We start from the raw sequence: 21216 nt of genomic DNA on the forward strand, positions 1-21216 counted from the left end.
GAAAAGCCTTCGTCCTTCTTCATATACACCGGGGATGTTGGACTCTGTTACGTGACTTACAGGCTTATGGACAAAACACACACTCGTTGACTACTAGGACACTGATGTGCAGGCATACACCTCACCACCTCACCACCTCACCACCTCACCACCCCACACCTTCACCCTTCAGTCTTCCTGTTGTTGTCAGCTTGTACTGAAGTGTTATTGTATTTGTCAGACTTCCTGAGGAAGAAGAAGGCCGATGTAAAGATGGAGGACTCCTCAAAGAAGACGAGCAGCCAGCAGGTCCTAAGTGTGTCTGATGGAAACACGTCCGGAAGACGCTCCACTCTCAAGGTGGCCACGGCACGACGCTGCAAATCATCTGCGGAATCTTCTACACGTTCCTGTGTTTTGCAGATGTTGATGGGGGCGTTGTCCTTGGTCTACTTCTGCAACACCCTGACAGGAACCTGCATGAAGAGCTCCTTCACGCAGCTGGAGCGCCGCTTCCACCTCTCCAGCTCGCACGTGGGACTCATCGACGGCAGTTTTGAGATGGGTACGAATACACCCTCATCAGTTTTCAACATGACAAACACTTTTTCTGTCCTCTTTCCATGTGTTTTGTGTCCTCTTTCCTTGTGACGCTCGCTGTTTTCCTGGAGGAAGGCAACTTGTTGTTTCTCGCCGCGGTCAGCCATTTTGGCGCCAAGATGCATCGGCCCAGGCTGATCGGCGGCGGCTCGCTTCTCATGGCGGCGGGCGCGCTTTGCACCGGACTGTCACACTTCATGATGGGACCGTAAGAAAACTGCAATGTACACTGACTGGACACTTCATTAGGTACACCTGCACAAGCTCCATGCCAAAGTCTGACAAGGACTTGGACTTTACTCACTTACATAATACATACTGACTGGTATACACACATAACACATACTGACTGGTATACACACATAATACATACTGACTGGTATACACACATAACACATACTGACTGGTATACACACATAATACATACTGACTGGTAGACACACATAACACATACTGACTGGTATACACACATAATACATACTGACTGGTATACACACATAATACATACTGACTGGTATACACACATAATAAATACTGACTGGTATACACACATAATACATACTGCCTGGTATACACACATAATACATACTGACTGGTATACACACATAATACATACCGCCTGGTATACACACATAATACATACTGACTGGTATACACACATAATACATACTGACTGGTATACACACATAATACATACTGACTGGTATACACACATAATACATACTGACTGGTATACACACATAATACATACTGACTGGTATACACACATAATACATACTGACTGGTATACACACATAATACATACTGACTGGTAGACACACATAATACATACTGACTGGTATACACACATAATACACACTGACTGGTATACACACATAATACATACTGACTGGCATACACACATAATACATACTGACTGGTATACACACATAATACATACTGACTGGTATACACACATAATACATACTGACTGGTATACACACATAACACATACTGACTGGTATACACACATAATACATACTGACTGGTAGACACACATAATACATACTGACTGGTATACACACATAATACATACTGACTGGTATACACACATAATACATACTGACTGGTATACACACATAATAAATACTGACTGGTATACACACATAATACATACTGCCTGGTATACACACATAATACATACTGACTGGTATACACACATAATACATACCGCCTGGTATACACACATAATACATACTGACTGGTATACACACATAATACATACTGACTGGTATACACACATAATACATACTGACTGGTATACACACATAATACATACTGACTGGTATACACACATAATACATACTGACTGGTATACACACATAATACATACTGACTGGTATACACACATAATACATACTGACTGGTAGACACACATAATACATACTGACTGGTATACACACATAATACACACTGACTGGTATACACACATAATACATACTGACTGGCATACACACATAATACATACTGACTGGTATACACACATAATACATACTGACTGGTATACACACATAATACATACTGACTGGTATACACACATAATACATACTGACTGGTAGACACACATAACACATACTGACTGGTATACACACATAATACATACTGACTGGTATACACACATAATACATACTGACTGGTATACACACATAATAAATACTGACTGGTATACACACATAATACATACTGCCTGGTATACACACATAATACATACTGACTGGTATACACACATAATACATACCGCCTGGTATACACACATAATACATACTGACTGGTATACACACATAATACATACTGACTGGTATACACACATAATACATACTGACTGGTATACACACATAATACATACTGACTGGTATACACACATAATACATACTGACTGGTATACACACATAATACATACTGACTGGTATACACACATAATACATACTGACTGGTAGACACACATAATACATACTGACTGGTATACACACATAATACACACTGACTGGTATACACACATAATACATACTGACTGGCATACACACATAATACATACTGACTGGTATACACACATAATACATACTGACTGGTATACACACATAATACATACTGACTGGTATACACACATAATACATACTGACTGGTATACACACATAATACATACTGACTGGTATACACACATAATACATACTGACTGGTATACACACATAATACATACTGACTGGTAGACACACATAATACATACTGACTGGTATACACACATAATACATACTGACTGGTATACACACATAATACATACTGACTGGTATACACACATAATACATACTGACTGGTATACACACACAATTACAAAACATGTATTATGTCTACTTTGCAGTTACAAAACATGTATTATGTCTATTTTACAGATCCAAACATGTGTTATGTCTACTTTACAGTTACAAAACATGTATTATGTCTACTTTACAGTTACAAAACATGTGTTATGTCTACTTTACAGTTACAAAACATGTTATGTCTACTTTGCAGTTACAAAACATGTATTATGTCTACTTTGCAATTACAAAACATGTGTTATGTCTACTTTACAGTTACAAAACATGTATTATGTCTACTTTACAGTTACAAAAGATGTATTAATTCTACTTTACAGTTACACAACATTCATTGTGTCTACTTTACAGTTAAAAAACATGTATTATGTCTACTTTACATTTACAAAACATGTATTATATAGTATTATAGTATATACTGTATATACTGTAATATTGTACATGTGTTGTATATTGTATATATGTCATAGACATAATATAATATATCTGTATATATATTATTCTGTACACATGTTATGTATATATTCGTATATATGTTATATTTTTTATTGCTATATTAGTCTATTTATACCTGCATTGTCCTTTCCATCCTTACACTTTCCATCATTGTAACTGAGCTACTGTGTTGAACAATTTCCCTTGTGGATCATTCAAGTTTGTCTTAGTGTAATTATGTCTACTTTGCAGTTACAAAACATGTGTTATGTCTACTTTGCAGTTACACGTATGACTCGGTCATCCCGGCTTCCCAGAATGCGAGTATGAGCTCTGTTGCGTGTGCCGGTCCAGAGAAAGACGTGTCTGACTGGAATGTGAGGGCAGGAAACTCAACAGCAGGTACCACTCACTACTTACCACTTCTCTCTAGTCCCACACACTCTCAGCCTCTGATGAAGCTTCTTTGCTATGCTTTAAGTTGCAAACAGTAGAAGAAGCTAAAGAAAGCTGCTTAATCTCAATAAGGTGGCTCTCTTTCAACTATTCCTGGAATGTACCACTTGGACTTGCTTCCAAGCCCCTACAGTGGAGGCTACTTGTCAGGCCTACACCTTCATTCCCAAAGGCCACTATTCCAAGTCCTTGTCCAGGGGAAACAGTTCTTACACACTGGACTTACTTTGGACAATCCGAGTTCATGTTTTTGATTGTAAAAACATGCACACAGGTATGACGACTACATTTACCTGCCTGGCCTAACTGTCTTACTAAGTAGAGTCGGCGAAAGCCTCCTTCAGATGCCCGACAGGTTTCTGTTTTAAGGCAGTGCTTCTGAACCGTAAAGCCGCCCATTGTTGGGCCGCATACGCCCCCCCCCCAGAGGGCCGCCAAAAAAAATCTGTCAGTACTAAGTTGTAATACACATTTCCACCACGTGTGGCAGTAATGACAATCCCAAACAAACAGAAGAAGTCTGGAGCTGAAGTCAGAAAAAAGTTTAAGTGCAAAAAATTATAACTAAATTGGTGAAGCTGTAGTTTCATTTTCACTTAAATGTTATTGACAGTTTATTTAGGAAACATATCAATCAATCAATCAATCAATGTTTATTTATATAGCCCTAAATCACAAAAGTCTCAAAGGGCTGTACAAGCCACAACCACATCCTCGGTACAGAGCCCACATAAGGGACGTCGATGTGAATGACTATGAGAAACCGCATAAGCTCGTCTCCCACAGGTTGGAGATCCGGGCGGAACAGAAGCAGGGACTGAACCAGGTGGGTGAGAGTGGTGCCGAGACCCTGATGAGCGTGAGGATTGAGGGAGTGAGTGTAACATGACCGGGCCATGGTCAAGCTCACTTCCTGACAACCTTAAGAGCCAGAGCGAGGTGGTAGCTATCAGGCTTCTCTCAAATTCTGGAGGATCCAGGTTCGAGACCAAACTGAAGCAGGCGTGTTACATATGCAAGTGCGACGGTTGGATGTAACTCTGTAAATGGAAGTTTGTTTCACTTGTAGTTAGAACCACCCGCATGTTATTTGTGATTGTTGTGTTTAGTCCAAATGTTTGTAACTCTGTGATGTGTCAAGATGAGCTGGGACAAATATTGTATTTTCTGTGAAATACTCACATAGGTCAGTGACCACAATCCAGCCAAATAGTCCCCGGATGTCCAGTCATGGTCGATATGCCTGGTCGCACTTTTCTTCTTTTTACACTCTAGCAGGCCAGACAACAATTTCTTTGACATCATGGTCTTCTTATCCTCATCTCAAGGGATGATTCCAGGTATCTCAATTGAAGTGATCAGAATAGATTTGATAGTTTATTTGATCATTTTATTACATGTGGTATACACAGGCAGCACGGTGGTACAGGGGTTAGTGCATGTGCCTCACAGTATGAAGGTCCTGAGTAGTCCTGAGTTCAATTCCGGGCTCAGGATCTTTCTGTGTGGAGTTTGCATGTTCTTCTCGAAACTGCGTGGTTTCCCTCCGGGTACTCCAGCTTCCTCCCACCGCCAAAGACATGCACCTGGGGATAAGCCCCTCCCACCCGCCTTCTGCCCGAATGCAGCTGAGATAGGCTCCAGCACCCCCCGCGACCCCAAAGGGGACAAGCGGTAGAAAATGGATGGATAGGATGGTATACACAGTATCCAAATTTCAAGTGAAATATGACAGATTTGACAGGGAACGCCCACATTTGCAACACTATATCTTGGGTGGAGGTGTGCAGTGACAGGTCCATCTGTGTGTTTAGGGGTAGTTGTTGCCATACTTCCCATGTTTTCGGTGGTGGTGTAGCTCTAGCTCTGATTCTCTTACCATCGCTTGTCGGTCACGAGTTGCGCGAACTTGCTTACGTCCGTTTTTGGCCAGTGAAACACCAGCTATGATGTCACCACCGACTATCATAGACTATTGTCTGCGACATATTTTATTATCAATTTTTGTCGATAGTGATGGACTGGATTTCTTTATTTGGAATGATGTAAAAGTAATGTTGCATGCAAGTTTGTTTTTAGATGAAAAATAGCCTGCAAAATATGATGAACAAACGAAGTCCCAATCTAAACTTTGACCCCAGCAACCAATGGCCAGATCGTCTTCAGAATATCCTGGAATTATGACTGGCACACCCATGAACAGAGAGAAGCCGGGAAGGATTTCAGATCTGTCCTCAGCTACCAGGACTTCAAATATAACAGTCCTGTATTACGGAAATCCTACAACTAATCAATGCTTGTTCATGTGCGCACTCCCCATTCATTGTGTTTGTGCAGCCTGCCAAAAAGAACCTGCTTCCAATATGTGGATCTACGTGTTCCTGGGGAATACCCTGCGGGGGATCGGAGAAACTCCCGTCACGCCACTCGGCATGTCGTACGTCGACGACTTTGCTAAAGCTGAAAACTCTGCCTTCTACATCGGTATTATCCTCGTCTCTACGTTAAGTCTGCATGATCCGAGGCTCCGTTACTTTGATCTTTCTTTCATTGACAGCTTGTCTCCAGACCATTGCTCTCCTGGGGCCCGTGTTTGGCTACCTCTTAGGGTCCTATTTCGCCAATATATATGTTGACATTGGCTATGTCGATATGGGTGAGTGGTCATTTTATGAGACAGTATAGTAGGTGTGAACCCCTTTAAAACCGTCTCGTCTCTCCCAGAAAGGGTGACTATCTCTCCCAACGATGCCCGCTGGGTAGGAGCATGGTGGATGGGTATGCTCGTATCTGCAGGACTGCTCTTTATTTCTAGCCTTCCCTTCTGGTTCTTCCCCCGCTCCCTGGCCTCACCAGAGGTAGAAGAGCCCAAGTCTACCATGGAAGAGACTCCAGATGTCAGAGCAGATTCCCCCAACAACAACAATCCAGCTACAAAGCTAACTGAAATCGCCAAAGGTATGACCGATGATGACTCAATATTTTTGTTGCTCCTTCTTAAAAATGTCAGCCATGAAATGTTTTTGGGACGGTTGGTCGAGCGGCCGTGTCAGCATCCTGAGGGTTCCTGGTTCGATCCCCAGCTTCTGCCATCCTAGTCACATCCTTGAGCAAGACATTTCTCCCTTGCGCCTGATGGGTTGTGGTTAGGGCCTTGCATGGTAGTTCCCGCCATGAATGGGTGAATGTGGAAATAGTGTGAAAGCGCTTTGAGTACCTTGAAGGTAGAAACGTGCTATACAAGTATAACCCATTTACCATTTTTTCCTCGACCCTTGACCAATCGCAACAGAAATTTTTTTTGGAAAAGGAGGCTGCCATATCCGAGCGTGTTGGCCTAGAGGAGAATTATGGAGTATTTTATGAAAATAAACTTACAATAGGATCCAGTATAATTTTAATAAAATGAGCACCATTGACCCCCTTTGAAGCCACTCAGTAACCTCATTATTTTGGTCTTGACTTGTCGTTCCCCCTAGGGTTTCTTCCTTCGCTGAAGCACTTGCTCTGCACTCCCGTCTACTTCCTGCTCATCTGCGGTAACACTCTGAAGTTCAACTCCCTTATTGGCATGCACACCTTCAATGCCAAGTATATCGAGCAACAGTTTGGACAGTCTGCATCCAGAGCTAACTTCCTCATAGGTAAAAACTAGCACACTCAACTACTGGTGCTGTAATGTGCTGAAAGTGACCGATGGAGAGTGGTATAACTAAACCAGGTAATGACTGGCATGGAGACTGACCAATAAGGGAGTTCCTCCTAACTTGTGACTGTTGTACTCAACCAATGACTGATGACGGGAATATTCTCATTCATCCATTTATTGTCTTCTCCGGGCATTGAATCGGTTGGACCTGGACTATACGGGTTATCCACAAAAACATTTGGACTGTCATTGAGGCAGGCTTCATGAGTTCATGCTCAAAGACTTGATAGGACAGCTCTAGTCTGACCAATACACTGAACCAAAGACTACATTTGCTGCTTAAACACTAGATAAGAGAGCTCTAGTCAGACTGGAGACTGACCAAAGACTAGATAAAGCCTGCTCCCGATTTTGAGTATGATCAGCTGCTTGCAGACTAGATAGGACAGTTATAGTCAGACAAGCGACAGACCACAGGCTACCACAGACCACATGAACTGAAAAAGCCTACACAAGTTTTTGAGCATGAACTGATGCTAAAAGACAAGAAAGGACAGCTCTAAGCTGTTGTCAGTCTCAAGTTTCTCCAGGTTGAATAGAGCAAGGGTGTCCAAAACCCAGTCTGCGGGCCAAATTCGGCCTGCCGGAATCTTCGGTTTGGCTCGCGAGACAACGACACAAGTTCAATTTCCTGGTGGTGAATTCATATCAAATGTAAATACCCAGGGTTCTGACAGGTGGCAGATTTGTTAATGACCATAATGTGTACCTTCTTCAAATCACAAGCACAGCAATTACTTCTTTGACCCAATCCAAGCAACCTTTCCTAGTCATGATGCGGGGAGAAAAAAAAAATCAACCAGCAAACAAAAAGTCAACACACACATTTGCTCACTGAAAATAACACCTATTTAAATCCATTGCAAGGCATGATGGGGAAAAAAATGCAAAAGACTCTCCACACGTATCCATGTTTGACTTTTAGCTGCTTGATGTTTATGTTTGATTATTGAAGCATGTCCCACTTTGACTGAAGATGAACTAGACTTGAGCTGTCCTATCTAGTATTTGAGCGTGAACTGGTGAAGCCTGAGTGGACTGAATACAGACTGGAGCAGTCAAATCTAGTCATTGACTGTAAACCAATGAGGACTGCTAGTCTGATTAGAGATTGACTATAGACCTGAGCTGTCCTATCTAGTATTTGAGCGTGAACTGGTGAAGCCTGCTTAAGCCTGAGTAGACTGAATACAGACTTGAGCAGTCAAATCTAGTCATTGACTGTGAACCAATGAGGACTGCTAGTCTGATTATAGACTTGAGCTGTCCTATCTAGTATTTGAGCTCAAACTTTCAGACTTTTTTTTTTTTCTTCCTCAGGGGTGCTGACGCTGCCTGCCGTTGCCACGGGGATCTTTCTAGGAGGGGTGGTGATGAAGAGGTATAAGATGAGTGTGCTGTCAGCGGCTCAGTTCTCTCTGGTGGTGTCCTTCTTGGCGTACCTGCTCATGCTGCTGAAGTTTGGCGCCAGGTGTGCCAACACACCCGTGGCTGGACTCACCACCTCATACAACGGGTCAGTGCCAAGTCCACTACACACTTCTCTCTGCTGTACAAATATTATTCTCCTCTACCAACAGGACGCCAGGGGTGTTATATGGCAGCCATGCACTCTTTTCAGAGTGCAACAGTAACTGCTCATGCTCGCCACACCACTGGGACCCGGTGTGCTCGGACAGCGGCATCACTTACGTCTCTCCATGCTTGGCCGGCTGCCTCCGCTACAGCGGCTATGGGAAGCATACGGTGGGACTACACTCGCTAGTCTTTTGTACATAGTCATGTTGTTATCACATGACTATGTTGCACACATTTTGTTATCACATGACTATGTTGCACACCTGTTGTTATCACATGACTATGTTGCAATGATCCGGCCACGGATCATGATAGTACCTCCCGCTTGAGGACAGGTTCCAAAAAATGTTCAAGAGTCACGGGAGGGCGGAGGGAGGACTTGGTGGTGGGTCGAGGGAGAATCATGTGGCGGCGACGCGTTGAACGCCGCTGCAACTGGCGAGGCGGGCGACCACGGAACAGCCACATTAGTGGCCGACGAGGAGGTGGACGCGAGTGACACCAAAATCTCAGCAGCCTTAGAGTTCTACGCCCACTGGGCGTAGCTGCTGTTTGCGCCCGGGGCGTCCATTAATTGACCCCTGAGAGGGCCGCATGCAGACGTCTGATGGCCGCTTGCGAGGCCGGCCAGCTGGTTTCGCGGAGGCGATGATGCTGGCGATGAGGACGAGAGTGGCGCCGCGGTAGGGCCCGCCGAAGACGATGAAGAAGGAGGCACCTCAGGAGCTTGAGCGGCAGGTGAAGGAAGCAACCGTGGCACAAGAACCAGAACTGGTGCTTTCCGCGGTACAGAAACAGGAACTGGAGCTTGCCGAGGCGCAGGAACAGGAACTGGAGCTTGCCGAGGTGCAGGAACAGGAACTGGAGCTTGCTAAGGTGCCGGAACTGGTGCCTGCCGAGGTGCCGGAACTGGTGCTTGCCGAGGTGCCGGAACTGCTGCTAGCCGAGGTGCAGCGACTGGTGCTAGCCGAGGTGCAGCGACTGGTGCTAGCCGAGGTGCAGCGACTGGTGCTAGCCGAGGTGCAGCAACTGGTGCTAGCCTTGGAGCAGTTTCAGGTGCTAGCCTTGGATTAGGTTCAGGTGCTAGCCTTGGAGCAGGTTCAGGTGCTAGTCTTGGAGCAGGTTAAGGTGCCAACCTTGGAGCAGGGACAGGTGGCGGAGAGGATGCGTCTTCAGGCCCACCTGGGCTGAGGGTAGCCGTGACCTTGGCGGAGGTGGCCTAGCTGGAGGTTGTGGCTTGGTACGCCGAAGAACAGGTGCTGGTGGTTGGGCAGGAGGTAGAATCCTGGCTGGGCGCAGCTGTGGTGGAGCTGGCCTTTCAGGAGATTGCTGTTTGGCATGCCGAAAGACTGGTGGTGGTGGCCGGGCTGGAGGTTGCTGCCTGGCTGGGCGCAGCTGTGCCACCCCACTAGCACAGCTCCCAGCACTAGCTCCCCCCCCCACTTTCAACCTCAGAGTCATATAACTTGGTATGTTATATATATGCTAACTATTAGCATGACAATGTTAGCTTGCTAGCATTAGAATGCTAACTTTTTTTTTTGCCAATTTTGCCGCCATACACCCCTGAGCCATATAACTTGTTATTTGACACATGCTAACTTATTTTTGCTAATTTTACAAGTGTACACCTCAGTCATATAACTTGGCACGTGACAAGTCGTAACTGATAGCATGCCTACGTTTGCATGCTCACTCTTTTTGCCTATTTTGCCACTTTAAACCTCAGAGTCACATTTATTGGTACATTGTATATGCTAACCGTTAGCATGTTGTTAGCTTGCTAGCATTCTAACATTAGCGTGCTAACTTTTTTGACCGCTTTTGCTGCCGTACATCTCTTAGTCATGTAACTTGGTATTTGAAACATGCTAACTTATTTTTGCAAATTTTACAAGCGTTCACCTCAGAGTCAAATAACTTGGTAGTCAACGAACGTCCGAAGACAGATGAATATAATCTGGCATTTGTGATCTACCACCAGGTGTTTCACAATTGCACCTGCGTGTCCGCCTCCCACCCGGCGGGCAGCAGCACGACGGTGAAGTTGGGGCAGTGCCATCGAGCCGAAAGCTGCAGTGGCAGTTTCAGCTCCTACATGGCGGTGTCCGTTCTCAGCGCCTTCATCAGCTCTCTGGGCATCACACCTGGGTTCATGGTGGTCATGAGGTGTGTCAGCTTACATATCTCACCTGAGCTATTGTCCAAATGATCGCCATTTAAAAGGTTGAAATCTCATTTTGTCTTGCTTCTTGTTACAGATGCATTTCCCCAGAGTTCAAATCCCTCGCCTTGGGCTTGCAAACTATGATCTTCCGAGGTCTTGGTGAGTTTTAAAACTAAATAGACAATGACATCATCATATTTACAATGTGTAGTAATACTAAATAGACAATGACATCATCAGATTTACCATGTGTAGTAACACTAAATAGACAATGACATCATCAGATTTACAATGTGTAGTGACACTAAATAGACAATGACATCATCATATTTACAATGTGTAGTAACACTAAATAGACAATGACATCATCATATTTACAATGTGTAGTAACACTAAATAGACAATGACATCATCAGATTTACAATGTGTAGTGACACTAAATAGACAATGACATCATCATATTTACAATGTGTAGTAATACTAAATAGACAATGACATCATCATATTTACAATGTGTAGTGACACTAAATAGACAATGACATCATCATATTTACAATGTGTAGTAACACTAAATAAACAATGACATCATCATATTTACAATGTGTAGTAACACTAAATAGACAATGACATCATCATATTTACAATGTGTAGTAACACTAAATAGACAATGACATCATCAGATTTACAATGTGTAGTGACACTAAATAGACAATGACATCATCATATTTACAATGTGTAGTAACACTAAATAAACAATGACATCATCATATTTACAATGTGTAGTAATACTAAATAGACAATGACATCATCATATTTACAATGTGTAGTGACACTAAATAGACAATGACATCATCATATTTACAATGTGTAGTGACACTAAATAGACAATGACATCATCATATTTACAATGTGTAGTGACACTAAATAGACAATGACATCATCATATTTACAATGTGTAGTAACACTAAATAAACAATGACATCATCATATTTACAATGTGTAGTGACACTAAATAGACAATGACATCATCATATTTACAATGTGTAGTGACACTAAATAGACAATGAAATCATCATATTTACATTGTGTAGTAATACTAAATAGACAATGACATCATCATATTTACAATGTGTAGTAACACTAAATAGACAATGACATCATCATATTTACCATGTGTAGTGACACTAAATAGACAATGACATCATCATATTTACAATGTGTAGTAATACTAAATAGACAATGACATCATCATATTTACAATGTGTAGTAACACTAAATAGACAATGACATCATCATATTTACAATGTGTAGTAACACTAAATAGACAATGACATCATCATATTTACAATGTGTAGTAACACTAAATAGACAATGACATCATCATATTTACAATGTGTAGTAACACTAAATAGACAATGACATCATCATATTTACAATGTGTAGTAATACTAAATAGACAATGACATCATCATATTTACAATGTGTAGTAATACTAAATAGACAATGACATCATCATATTTACAATGTGTAGTAACACTAAATAGACAATGACATCATCATATTTACCATGTGTAGTAACACTAAATAGACAATGACATCATCATATTTACAATGTGTAGTAATACTAAATAGACAATGACATCATCATATTTACAATGTGTAGTAATACTAAATAGACAATGACATCATCATATTTACCATGTGTAGTAATACTAAATAGACAATGACATCATCATATTTACATTTAACATGTGTTGCAACTTTCTTTAGGCGGCATTCCAGCCCCAATTTATTTTGGAGCATTTATTGATTCAACTTGCCTGAAGTGGTCAGTGAAGAAATGTGGAGGCCGAGGAGCATGTCGCCTTTATGATGCCAACATGTACAGGTATGCACCTGGACACAGTATTTACCTTTATGACAGCAACATGTACAGGTATGCACCTGGACACAGTATTTACCTTTATGACAGCAACATGTACAGGTATGCACCTGGACACAGTATTTACCTTTATGACAGCAACATGTACAGGTATGCACCTGGACACAGTATTCACCTTTATGACAGCAACATGTACAGGTATGCACCTGGACACAGTATTTACCTTTATGACAGCAACATGTACAGGTATGCACCTGGACACAGTTTTTAAAATAAAATGCAAATAATGTTCCAACATTAGTGTAACATATCCTGTCACAAATAAAATGTAAATGAGGTTTTGTTTCTTGAAATGATCTTTATTTTCATATGCAAATGTTGACATTTATGCATTTTTTGGTTTCTTTTTGCAGCGTGGTCTTCCTGGGTCTGGTGAGCGCCATCAGTGGTGTTTCCTTCTTCTTCACGATGGCCGTCGTAATCGTCCTGAGAAAAGAGTTGCGGAGGGAAGAAGGAGCGCTGAGGGGGATTGAGCTTCACCCCCAGGCCAGCGTGATGGAGAACCCTCTCAGTGCCAAGAAGGTGCTCGGGGAACTGGACCACGGCCTCACTTCTGTACCAAACATAGTAAGAGTGGACGGAGAACATAACGCCTGCCAAGAAGAAAGTTCAGCAAACAAAACAACATTTGTGAAAATAAGTCATTTAAGATCGAATCATTCCGACTAAGCAACTTATTTGTGCTTGTCTAATAAACCTTGTGTGCCTTTTTCTTGTGTTCAATTCAAATGTAAACAAGCATCTCTCCTCTGATGGAATCTTTTCAACAAAATAAAGCAAGAGTTGCAATGTTGTGTTGTGCTCACAATTCTCTAAAGTCATGATTTTAGAATTATTTACATGGAAATATTTTTATAAATGTTTATTTAAATACCATAATTGTTTCCTGTGGAGGGGGGTGTGGCCTGCGAACCTGCCGCGGAACGGGGTGTGTCAGGACTGGCCTCGAAGACAGCGACAGGTGTGTGGATGGCCCAGGTGGGCCTTGTTATATAATCACCTGTCGCCCTTATTAGCAGCAGCCGTGAGGAAAGGAGTAGTTAGAGTTGGAGGTGCTGCTGAGAGACGCAGAAAAGACACTTTGCGGAAAAGCAAAAGACTTTGCACAATTAAGAAAATAAAACAGTGTTATACCCAGAATTCCAGACTCTCCTGGCAGTGTGTGGTGCTCTGAAGAACCCACTAGAGAGCAATTTCTACATTTCCAAACAGTGTCTGTAACACGGCAGTAAAACGGCTGATCAAACAAAACAGAAGTCATGGTCATGGACCCACGAGCTGCACAAGCTAGCTCTCCAATCAGCTAAACAGACTCAATAACTCCACGCTGACCTTTTGGTGAATTTACTGAGGAATTTGTGAAACTGAAACAATAGAAAAAAAATAATGTTATTGTAAGTTAATAATACTAACACAGACACTCGTAAACCTGTTAGCATGTTAGCTTACGCTAATGCCACGAGCTTCATTACATCATGATAGCACCTACAAATATGCATGAATACACTCGTGCAGACATCACACATGGGACGCTTTAGTAAGTAAGAATTGTTTTAGTTATATTGTATAACTGATGAATGAAGTGATGAATGAAGAACCCATACACGTAGAAACGCTATGGACAAACACCACTTGTACTTCCAGTTCAAAGCTCAGTCCAAACAAAAGGGCAATGCAGCCTTGCAGCACCTGCAGTGGGAAAAGTCCACCCAGAAATGCCGCCATAGCACAAGCAATAACACACCTGTTCAGTGCACCTGTTCAGTACACCTGTTCAGTACACCTGTTCAGTGCACCTGTTCAGTACACCTGTTCAGTGCACCTTTTTAGTGCACCTGTTCAGTACACCTGTTCAGTACACCTGTTCAGTGCACCTGTTCAGTACACCTGTTCAGTGCACCTGTTCAGTACATATGTTCAGTGCACCTGTTCAGTACACCTGTTCAGTGCACCTGTTCAGTACACCTGTTCAGTACACCTGTTCAGTGCACCTGTTCAGTGCACCTGTTCAGTACACCTGTTCAGTGCACCTGTTCAGTGCACCTGTTCAGTGCACCTGTTCAGTACACCTGTTCAGTGCGTTTGCTTGTTTTAAAAGAAATATATATTTGCATTCTGGTCGTCAGCAAAGAGAAATTCATAAATTAGCCACACCGTTTTATAAGCCGCAGGGTTCAAATTGTAGGAAAAAAGCAGCAGTGTTTAGTCTGGAATTGATGGTACTAAATTATGGGATGTCCCCATACAACTTTTTCACATTTGATACAATACCGATCATAGTGTGATACAGTATCAGCACATACTTGTATGACTTTGTAGTGTGGAATGTTAGTAAAGGTTTGATCAAGTGAAATTAGTCACACATTTGTTTATTTACTATCAAACACCTGCATTGGACTTTGCTGTCTTTAAGTTGAAGTGGGAGTGGTAATTGTTTTTTTCTTGGCTAGACAACATGGACACAATAATTAATGAAATGAAGCTAATGGATGCAGTAGGTAGGTTGAAGTGGTAGTAGGTTGAATGATGCAGACACGTTTGTTACTTATGAACAAGTAAGTAATAGGCAAGTATAATGATTTATTTGACACTTGTTTGTGTTGATAAATGTGCTGTTTTGGACCACAACATTGTGACACTTAGCGAGCTTGTTTGCTATTGTGTGCTTGGCTGTTGTGTAGCTGCTAGCTGAAGCCTTTTTTTATTGTGATATTACACTTCAATGTATCTTGATCATATTGTGATGTTACACTTCAATGACCTCCTAGCAGCAGAAATGTAGCAATAAATGTTGGATACGAGTCATATTGTGACTTTATAAAACATCACGCTGCATGAGAAACCTTCCACTCATGCAGGCTTGTTGTTGTCAACCCTGTGGCCATAGGGCACTAATAGCAGTGCACAGCACATCAGTGCAGATATGAATGTGGTGTATATATATATATATATATACATTAGGATGTAGGGAAAATGGCATAGTTTTGCATAATTATTGGACACTGAAAGAAAAACCAAGCCCGGGGTAAAAGGATCATTTGTTTGCATGTAGACACTTCTTTTAGACAGAAGAGTTAGCACTGAAAGTTAGCATCCTGACACAAGACTCCCTGTTCCTGTGACACAAGAGTTAAATATATATATATCCATCCATCCATCCATTTTCTACCGCTTATTCCCTTTAGGGTCGCGGGGGGCGCTGGAGCCTATCTCAGCTTCAATCGTATATATATATATATATATATATATATATATATATATATATATATGTTTCTCAGCTGTGGCCAGTACAAGTCACTACCTAGAGGGCCGCGCTATATATATATATATATATATCATACTTGCCAACCTTGAGACCTCCGATTTCGGGAGGTGGGGGGTGGGGGGGGGGCGTGGTCGGGGGACGGGGGCGTGGTTGGGGGCGTGTCTAAAAGGGGAGGAGTATATTTACAGCTAGAATTCACAATGTCAAGTATTATACAGTTGGATACAAGTCATATTGTGACTTTATAAAACATCACGCTGCATGAGATGTGTTAAAAAGAACCTTCCACTCATGCAGGCTTGTTGTTGTCAACCCTGTGGCCATAGGGCACTAATAGCAGTGCATATATATATATATATATATATATATATATATATATATATATATATATATATAAGAAATACTTGACATTCAGTGAATTCTAGCTATCTATATATATATATATATATATATATATATATATATATATATATATATATATATATATATATATATATATATGTATATATATATATATTTATTTTATTATTTATATATATATATATATATATTTTTTATTATATATATATATATATATATATATATATATATATATATATATATATATATATATATATATATATATATACATATATATATATATATATATATAAAATAAATACTTGAATTTCAGTGTTCATTTATTTACACATATACACATACATAACACTCACTTAAACTTTCCAGGTGCAAGATTGAATCTATTTAAAAAAGTTAGACATCAACGTTGTCTCAATTGACCAATACAACTATTTTACAAGGTTGTTTCCAAGTCTAATATGTGTAGAGTCAACGTCGTGGGCCTGCTGGCTCATAACGTTAATAACATAAAAACTATAACAGTCAGACAAATAAAATGTTTGCAGCACAAAGGAAAGGGGAGATGTTTGGGGCGATGGTTAAGGATAATAAAAGGTTAATAACTTAAAAAAACATAACAGTTAAACCACACAGCATAAAGTAGCAGAAAGGAATTGGAGTGTTAATTAATGTTATTAAATGTTCTGCACATTTGTTATGGAAATATTTCCTTCTAAACTCTTCCCACTTGTTTGTCCTTCAATTTAATGAGCTGCCATTCATTATTCATGACAAGCCAACATTCATAATTCAGCTTCAAGTTTGTTAGGTCCAGAGGGAAGCCAAAGTCAGGTGACCTCCAACTTCCCCCGTGACAGTACGTACCCCCCCCCCCCCTCCCACAGGTGTTTCCGGGCGCGTACTAATGACAATGATGAGGAGGGCCACGTTTGACAGGCAAGGGTCAAAGTGCGTACCCCAAAGCGTGCTTGCATTCAATTCCATGCCGGGGAAGACCCTTCCTGTGTGCTTGCAGCCTCTAAATGTTGTGATGTCAACACAACATTTATAGGCTGCAAGCACTTGTGTGACATCACAACATTTAGAGGCTGCAAGCACTTGTGTGACATCAAAGTGCTTGCAGCCTATAAATGTTGTGATGTCACACAAGTGCTTGCAGCTTATAAGCGTTGATGCACGGGGAGAGCGAAGCAAACGTCTGGACTGCACCACAACTCTGTCATGTAAGTACTTCTCTTTATTCTTGGAAGAAACATCATTATTCCCTCTGACCTCGCTGGTCCGTGCCATCACGGTGTGCCACTGCCATCATTATGCTTTATTATTGCTTTATTGGATTGGAAAAAAAACATGTGGCGCTAGCATTTTACGGTAATAAATACAGTAGAGGAGATATTTATAGAATGTCATATTCCATTGTATAAATAATTTCCATAGAAGAAATACAGAAATGGAAATACCTGATAATTACTACACATAGTATTTTAATACAACTTTATTGTGAGTAAATGTTGTCATAAAATAAATAATACAGTTTATTGGCATTGTAAAATATTACTGGCTGAAATACAATTACATTAATTGATTTCTAAAAAAATATTCTGTATGAAACTTTTTACACATAAAAAGTATATACAAAGGTTATGTGATGAATTTGTAATATGTTCCAATCAAACTATATCTTGTGAATAATTTGTCTCATCATTTAGCCACCAAATAAATAAAACAGTTTATTGGTACTGTAAAAGACTCATTAAAGATGACATTCATTTATATAAAAAGTCTATATAAATCATTTTTACACGGGAAAATATGGATGAATACTACATAAAACTTATGTCATGAATATGTAACATTTCACAATTTATAACGTCTCAAAAGTCTGCCATGAATTAAAAAAAAAAGTTTATTGGTCATGTAAAATAATACTTTCTGTCATATCAATTCCATTAATTTATATAAATATTTTCTATGAAGAATTTTTCTCTGAATGTGTGTGAATACTATGTTATGAGTTTGTAATATTTTATAATGAATAATATATATGATCATATTGTGAATTGTTTTCTTAAAATGTTGCCATGAAATAAATAAAACAGTTTATTGATAATGTCAAATATTACTTCCTGCCATACAAATAACATGCATTTATATAAATAGTCTGTATGCATCATTTTACACAGGACAAAATAAGGATGAATACTAGATAAAGGTTATGTCATGAATTTGTAATATTGTACGATTAATATATTTATTGTGAATCATTTGTTTTAGAATTTAGCTGTGGAATAAATAAGAGTTTATTGGTCATGTACTTAAAAATGACATTTATTTGTATGGTCTGTAGAAATATTTGTAGACAAAAAACATGGATGAATATGTAATATTTTACCATTTATAATGTCTCAAAATGTTGCCATGAAATAAAACAAAGTTTATGCAAAACTTTCTGTCAAATAAATTCCATTAGTCCATGTAAATATTCCGTAGCGATCACTTTCCACTGAAAAGAAATGAAAATATACTTGATGAATATAATATAAAGGTAATATTTGATCATTATCAAGCTATTTATTGTAAAGAATTGTCTTGCAATTTAGCCATGAAACAAATAAGAAGCTTATTGGCAACTAACTATCTGTCATATAAATGACATTCATCTATAGAATTATTTTGTATCTATCCTTTTCCACAGAAAGAAAATGTAAGGATAGGTGAATATTTATTCATGATTATAATTCATCATCTATATGACCTTTTTGTGAATAATTGATCTCAAAATATGATTGAACTCATTTGTCCATGAAGTACTACTAACTCACATTAATGAACATTCGCAATATTCTTAATGATTTTTGACAGTCAGTATTTTATTCAAACTGTGTGTAAAATGTCCACATTTCTTCCATTTTTCTTTTCTATAAATGATCATTTCATATTGTCTCCATGCATAAAAATGACTTTTATCTCAAGTTGTATTCTTCTTTGGCTTCAAGACAATTCACTCGGTTGAATAAATACACTTTCAATGAGACATGAATATATCATATATGTGGAGTCATGACTATTCTAAGTTTTCCCTGCAGATAAGCACCATGTATCACCTGAGGGTACCTGCGCTCTTGCTACTGCTGCTTGTGCTGCTGCACTGCTCCGCCGCCGCCCCTCGACACAGGTGAGCGCTTCTAATAGTCCTAATAGTCCCCTTTTATACAACCTGCTGAGCAGTTTCATGCCAGACACAGGTGAGCACTTCTAATAGTTCTAATAGTCCCCTTTTACACAACATCCTGAGCAGTTTCATGCCAGACACAGGTGAGCACTTCTAATAGTCCTAATAGTCCCCTTTTACACAACATCCTGAGCAGTTTCATGCCAGACACAGGTGAGCACTTCTAATAGTTCTAATAGTCCCCTTTTACACAACATCCTGAGCAGTTTCATGCCAGACACAGGTGAGCACTCCTAATAGTCCTAATAGTCCCCTTTTACACAACATCCTGAGCAGTTTCATGCCAGACACAGGTGAGCACTTCTAATAGTTCTAATAGTCCCCTTTTACACAACATCCTGAGCAGTTTCATGCCAGACACAGGTGAGCACTTCTAATAGTTCTAATAGTCCCCTTTTACACAACCTGCTGAGCAGTTTCATGCCAGACACAGGTGAGCACTTCTAATAGTCCTAATAGTCCCCTTTTATACAACCTGCTGAGCAGTTTCATGCCAGACACAGGTGAGCACTTCTAATAGTTCTAATAGTCCCCTTTTATACAACATGCTGAGCAGTTTCATGCCAGACACAGGTGAGCACTTCTAATAGTTCTAATAGTCCCCTTTTATACAACCTGCTGAGCAGTTTCATGCCAGACACAGGTGAGCACTTCTAATAGTTCTAATAGTCCCCTTTTATACAACATGCTGAGCAGTTTCATGCCAGACACAGGTGAGCACTTCTAATAGTTCTAATAGTCCCCTTTTACACAACATCCTGAGCAGTTTCATGCCAGACACAGGTGAGCACTTCTAATAGTTCTAATAGTCCCCTTTTACACAACATCCTGAGCAGTTTCATGCCAGACACAGGTGAGCACTTTTAATAGTTCTAATAGTCCCCTTTTACACAACATCCTGAGCAGTTTCATGCCAGACACAGGTGAGCACTTCTAATAGTTCTAATAGTCCCCTTTTACACAACCTGCTGAGCAGTTTCATGCCAGACACAGGTGAGCACTTCTAATAGTTCTAATAGTCCCCTTTTACACAACATCCTGAGCAGTTTCATGCCAGACACAGGTGAGCACTTCTAATAGTTCTAATAGTCCCCTTTTATACAACATCCTGAGCAGTTTCATGCCAGACACAGGTGAGCACT

At 40.3% G+C, this 21216-nt stretch overlaps 2 protein-coding genes across 2 annotated transcripts in view; both read left to right on the forward strand.

Annotated features, from left to right (window-relative positions):
* The first annotated feature begins 252 nt into the window (after positions 1–252).
* Positions 253–13966, forward strand: LOC133605821 (solute carrier organic anion transporter family member 1C1-like). The gene is made up of 14 exons (XM_061959127.1): positions 253–339; positions 403–544; positions 655–787; positions 3649–3767; positions 6159–6305; positions 6379–6477; positions 6546–6779; positions 7301–7465; positions 8851–9046; positions 9111–9276; positions 11093–11277; positions 11370–11434; positions 13046–13163; positions 13571–13966. The coding sequence occupies exons 1-14, from the start codon at positions 253–255 to the stop codon at positions 13884–13886; spliced, it is 2172 nt and encodes a 723-aa protein (XP_061815111.1). The 3' UTR covers positions 13887–13966.
* A 4008-nt stretch (positions 13967–17974) lies between these two features.
* Positions 17975–21216, forward strand: part of LOC133605820 (islet amyloid polypeptide) — a 4562-nt gene continuing 1320 nt past the window's right edge. The window contains exons 1-2 of the mRNA XM_061959126.2: positions 17975–18065; positions 19929–20017. Of these exons, the coding sequence (XP_061815110.1) occupies positions 18015–18065; positions 19929–20017 (140 nt within the window). The 5' untranslated portion in view covers positions 17975–18014. The remainder of the gene's footprint in view (positions 18066–19928; positions 20018–21216) is intronic.

The sequence above is a fragment of the Nerophis lumbriciformis genome, linkage group LG05 (genome assembly GCF_033978685.3).
Source record: "Nerophis lumbriciformis linkage group LG05, RoL_Nlum_v2.1, whole genome shotgun sequence".
Taxonomy (NCBI): domain Eukaryota; kingdom Metazoa; phylum Chordata; class Actinopteri; order Syngnathiformes; family Syngnathidae; genus Nerophis; species Nerophis lumbriciformis.

Excerpts from the sequence above, each read along its gene's own strand:
- LOC133605821 (XM_061959127.1), top strand. The coding sequence starts at position 253 with ATGGAGGACTCCTCAAAGAAGACGAGCAGCCAGCAGGTCCTAAGTGTG. Across the intron at positions 340-402 it reads GAAGACGCTCCACTCTCAAG|ATGTTGATGGGGGCGTTGTC; the intron begins GTGGCCACGGCA and ends TGTGTTTTGCAG. Across the intron at positions 9,047-9,110 it reads CTCACCACCTCATACAACGG|GACGCCAGGGGTGTTATATG; the intron begins GTCAGTGCCAAG and ends CTCTACCAACAG.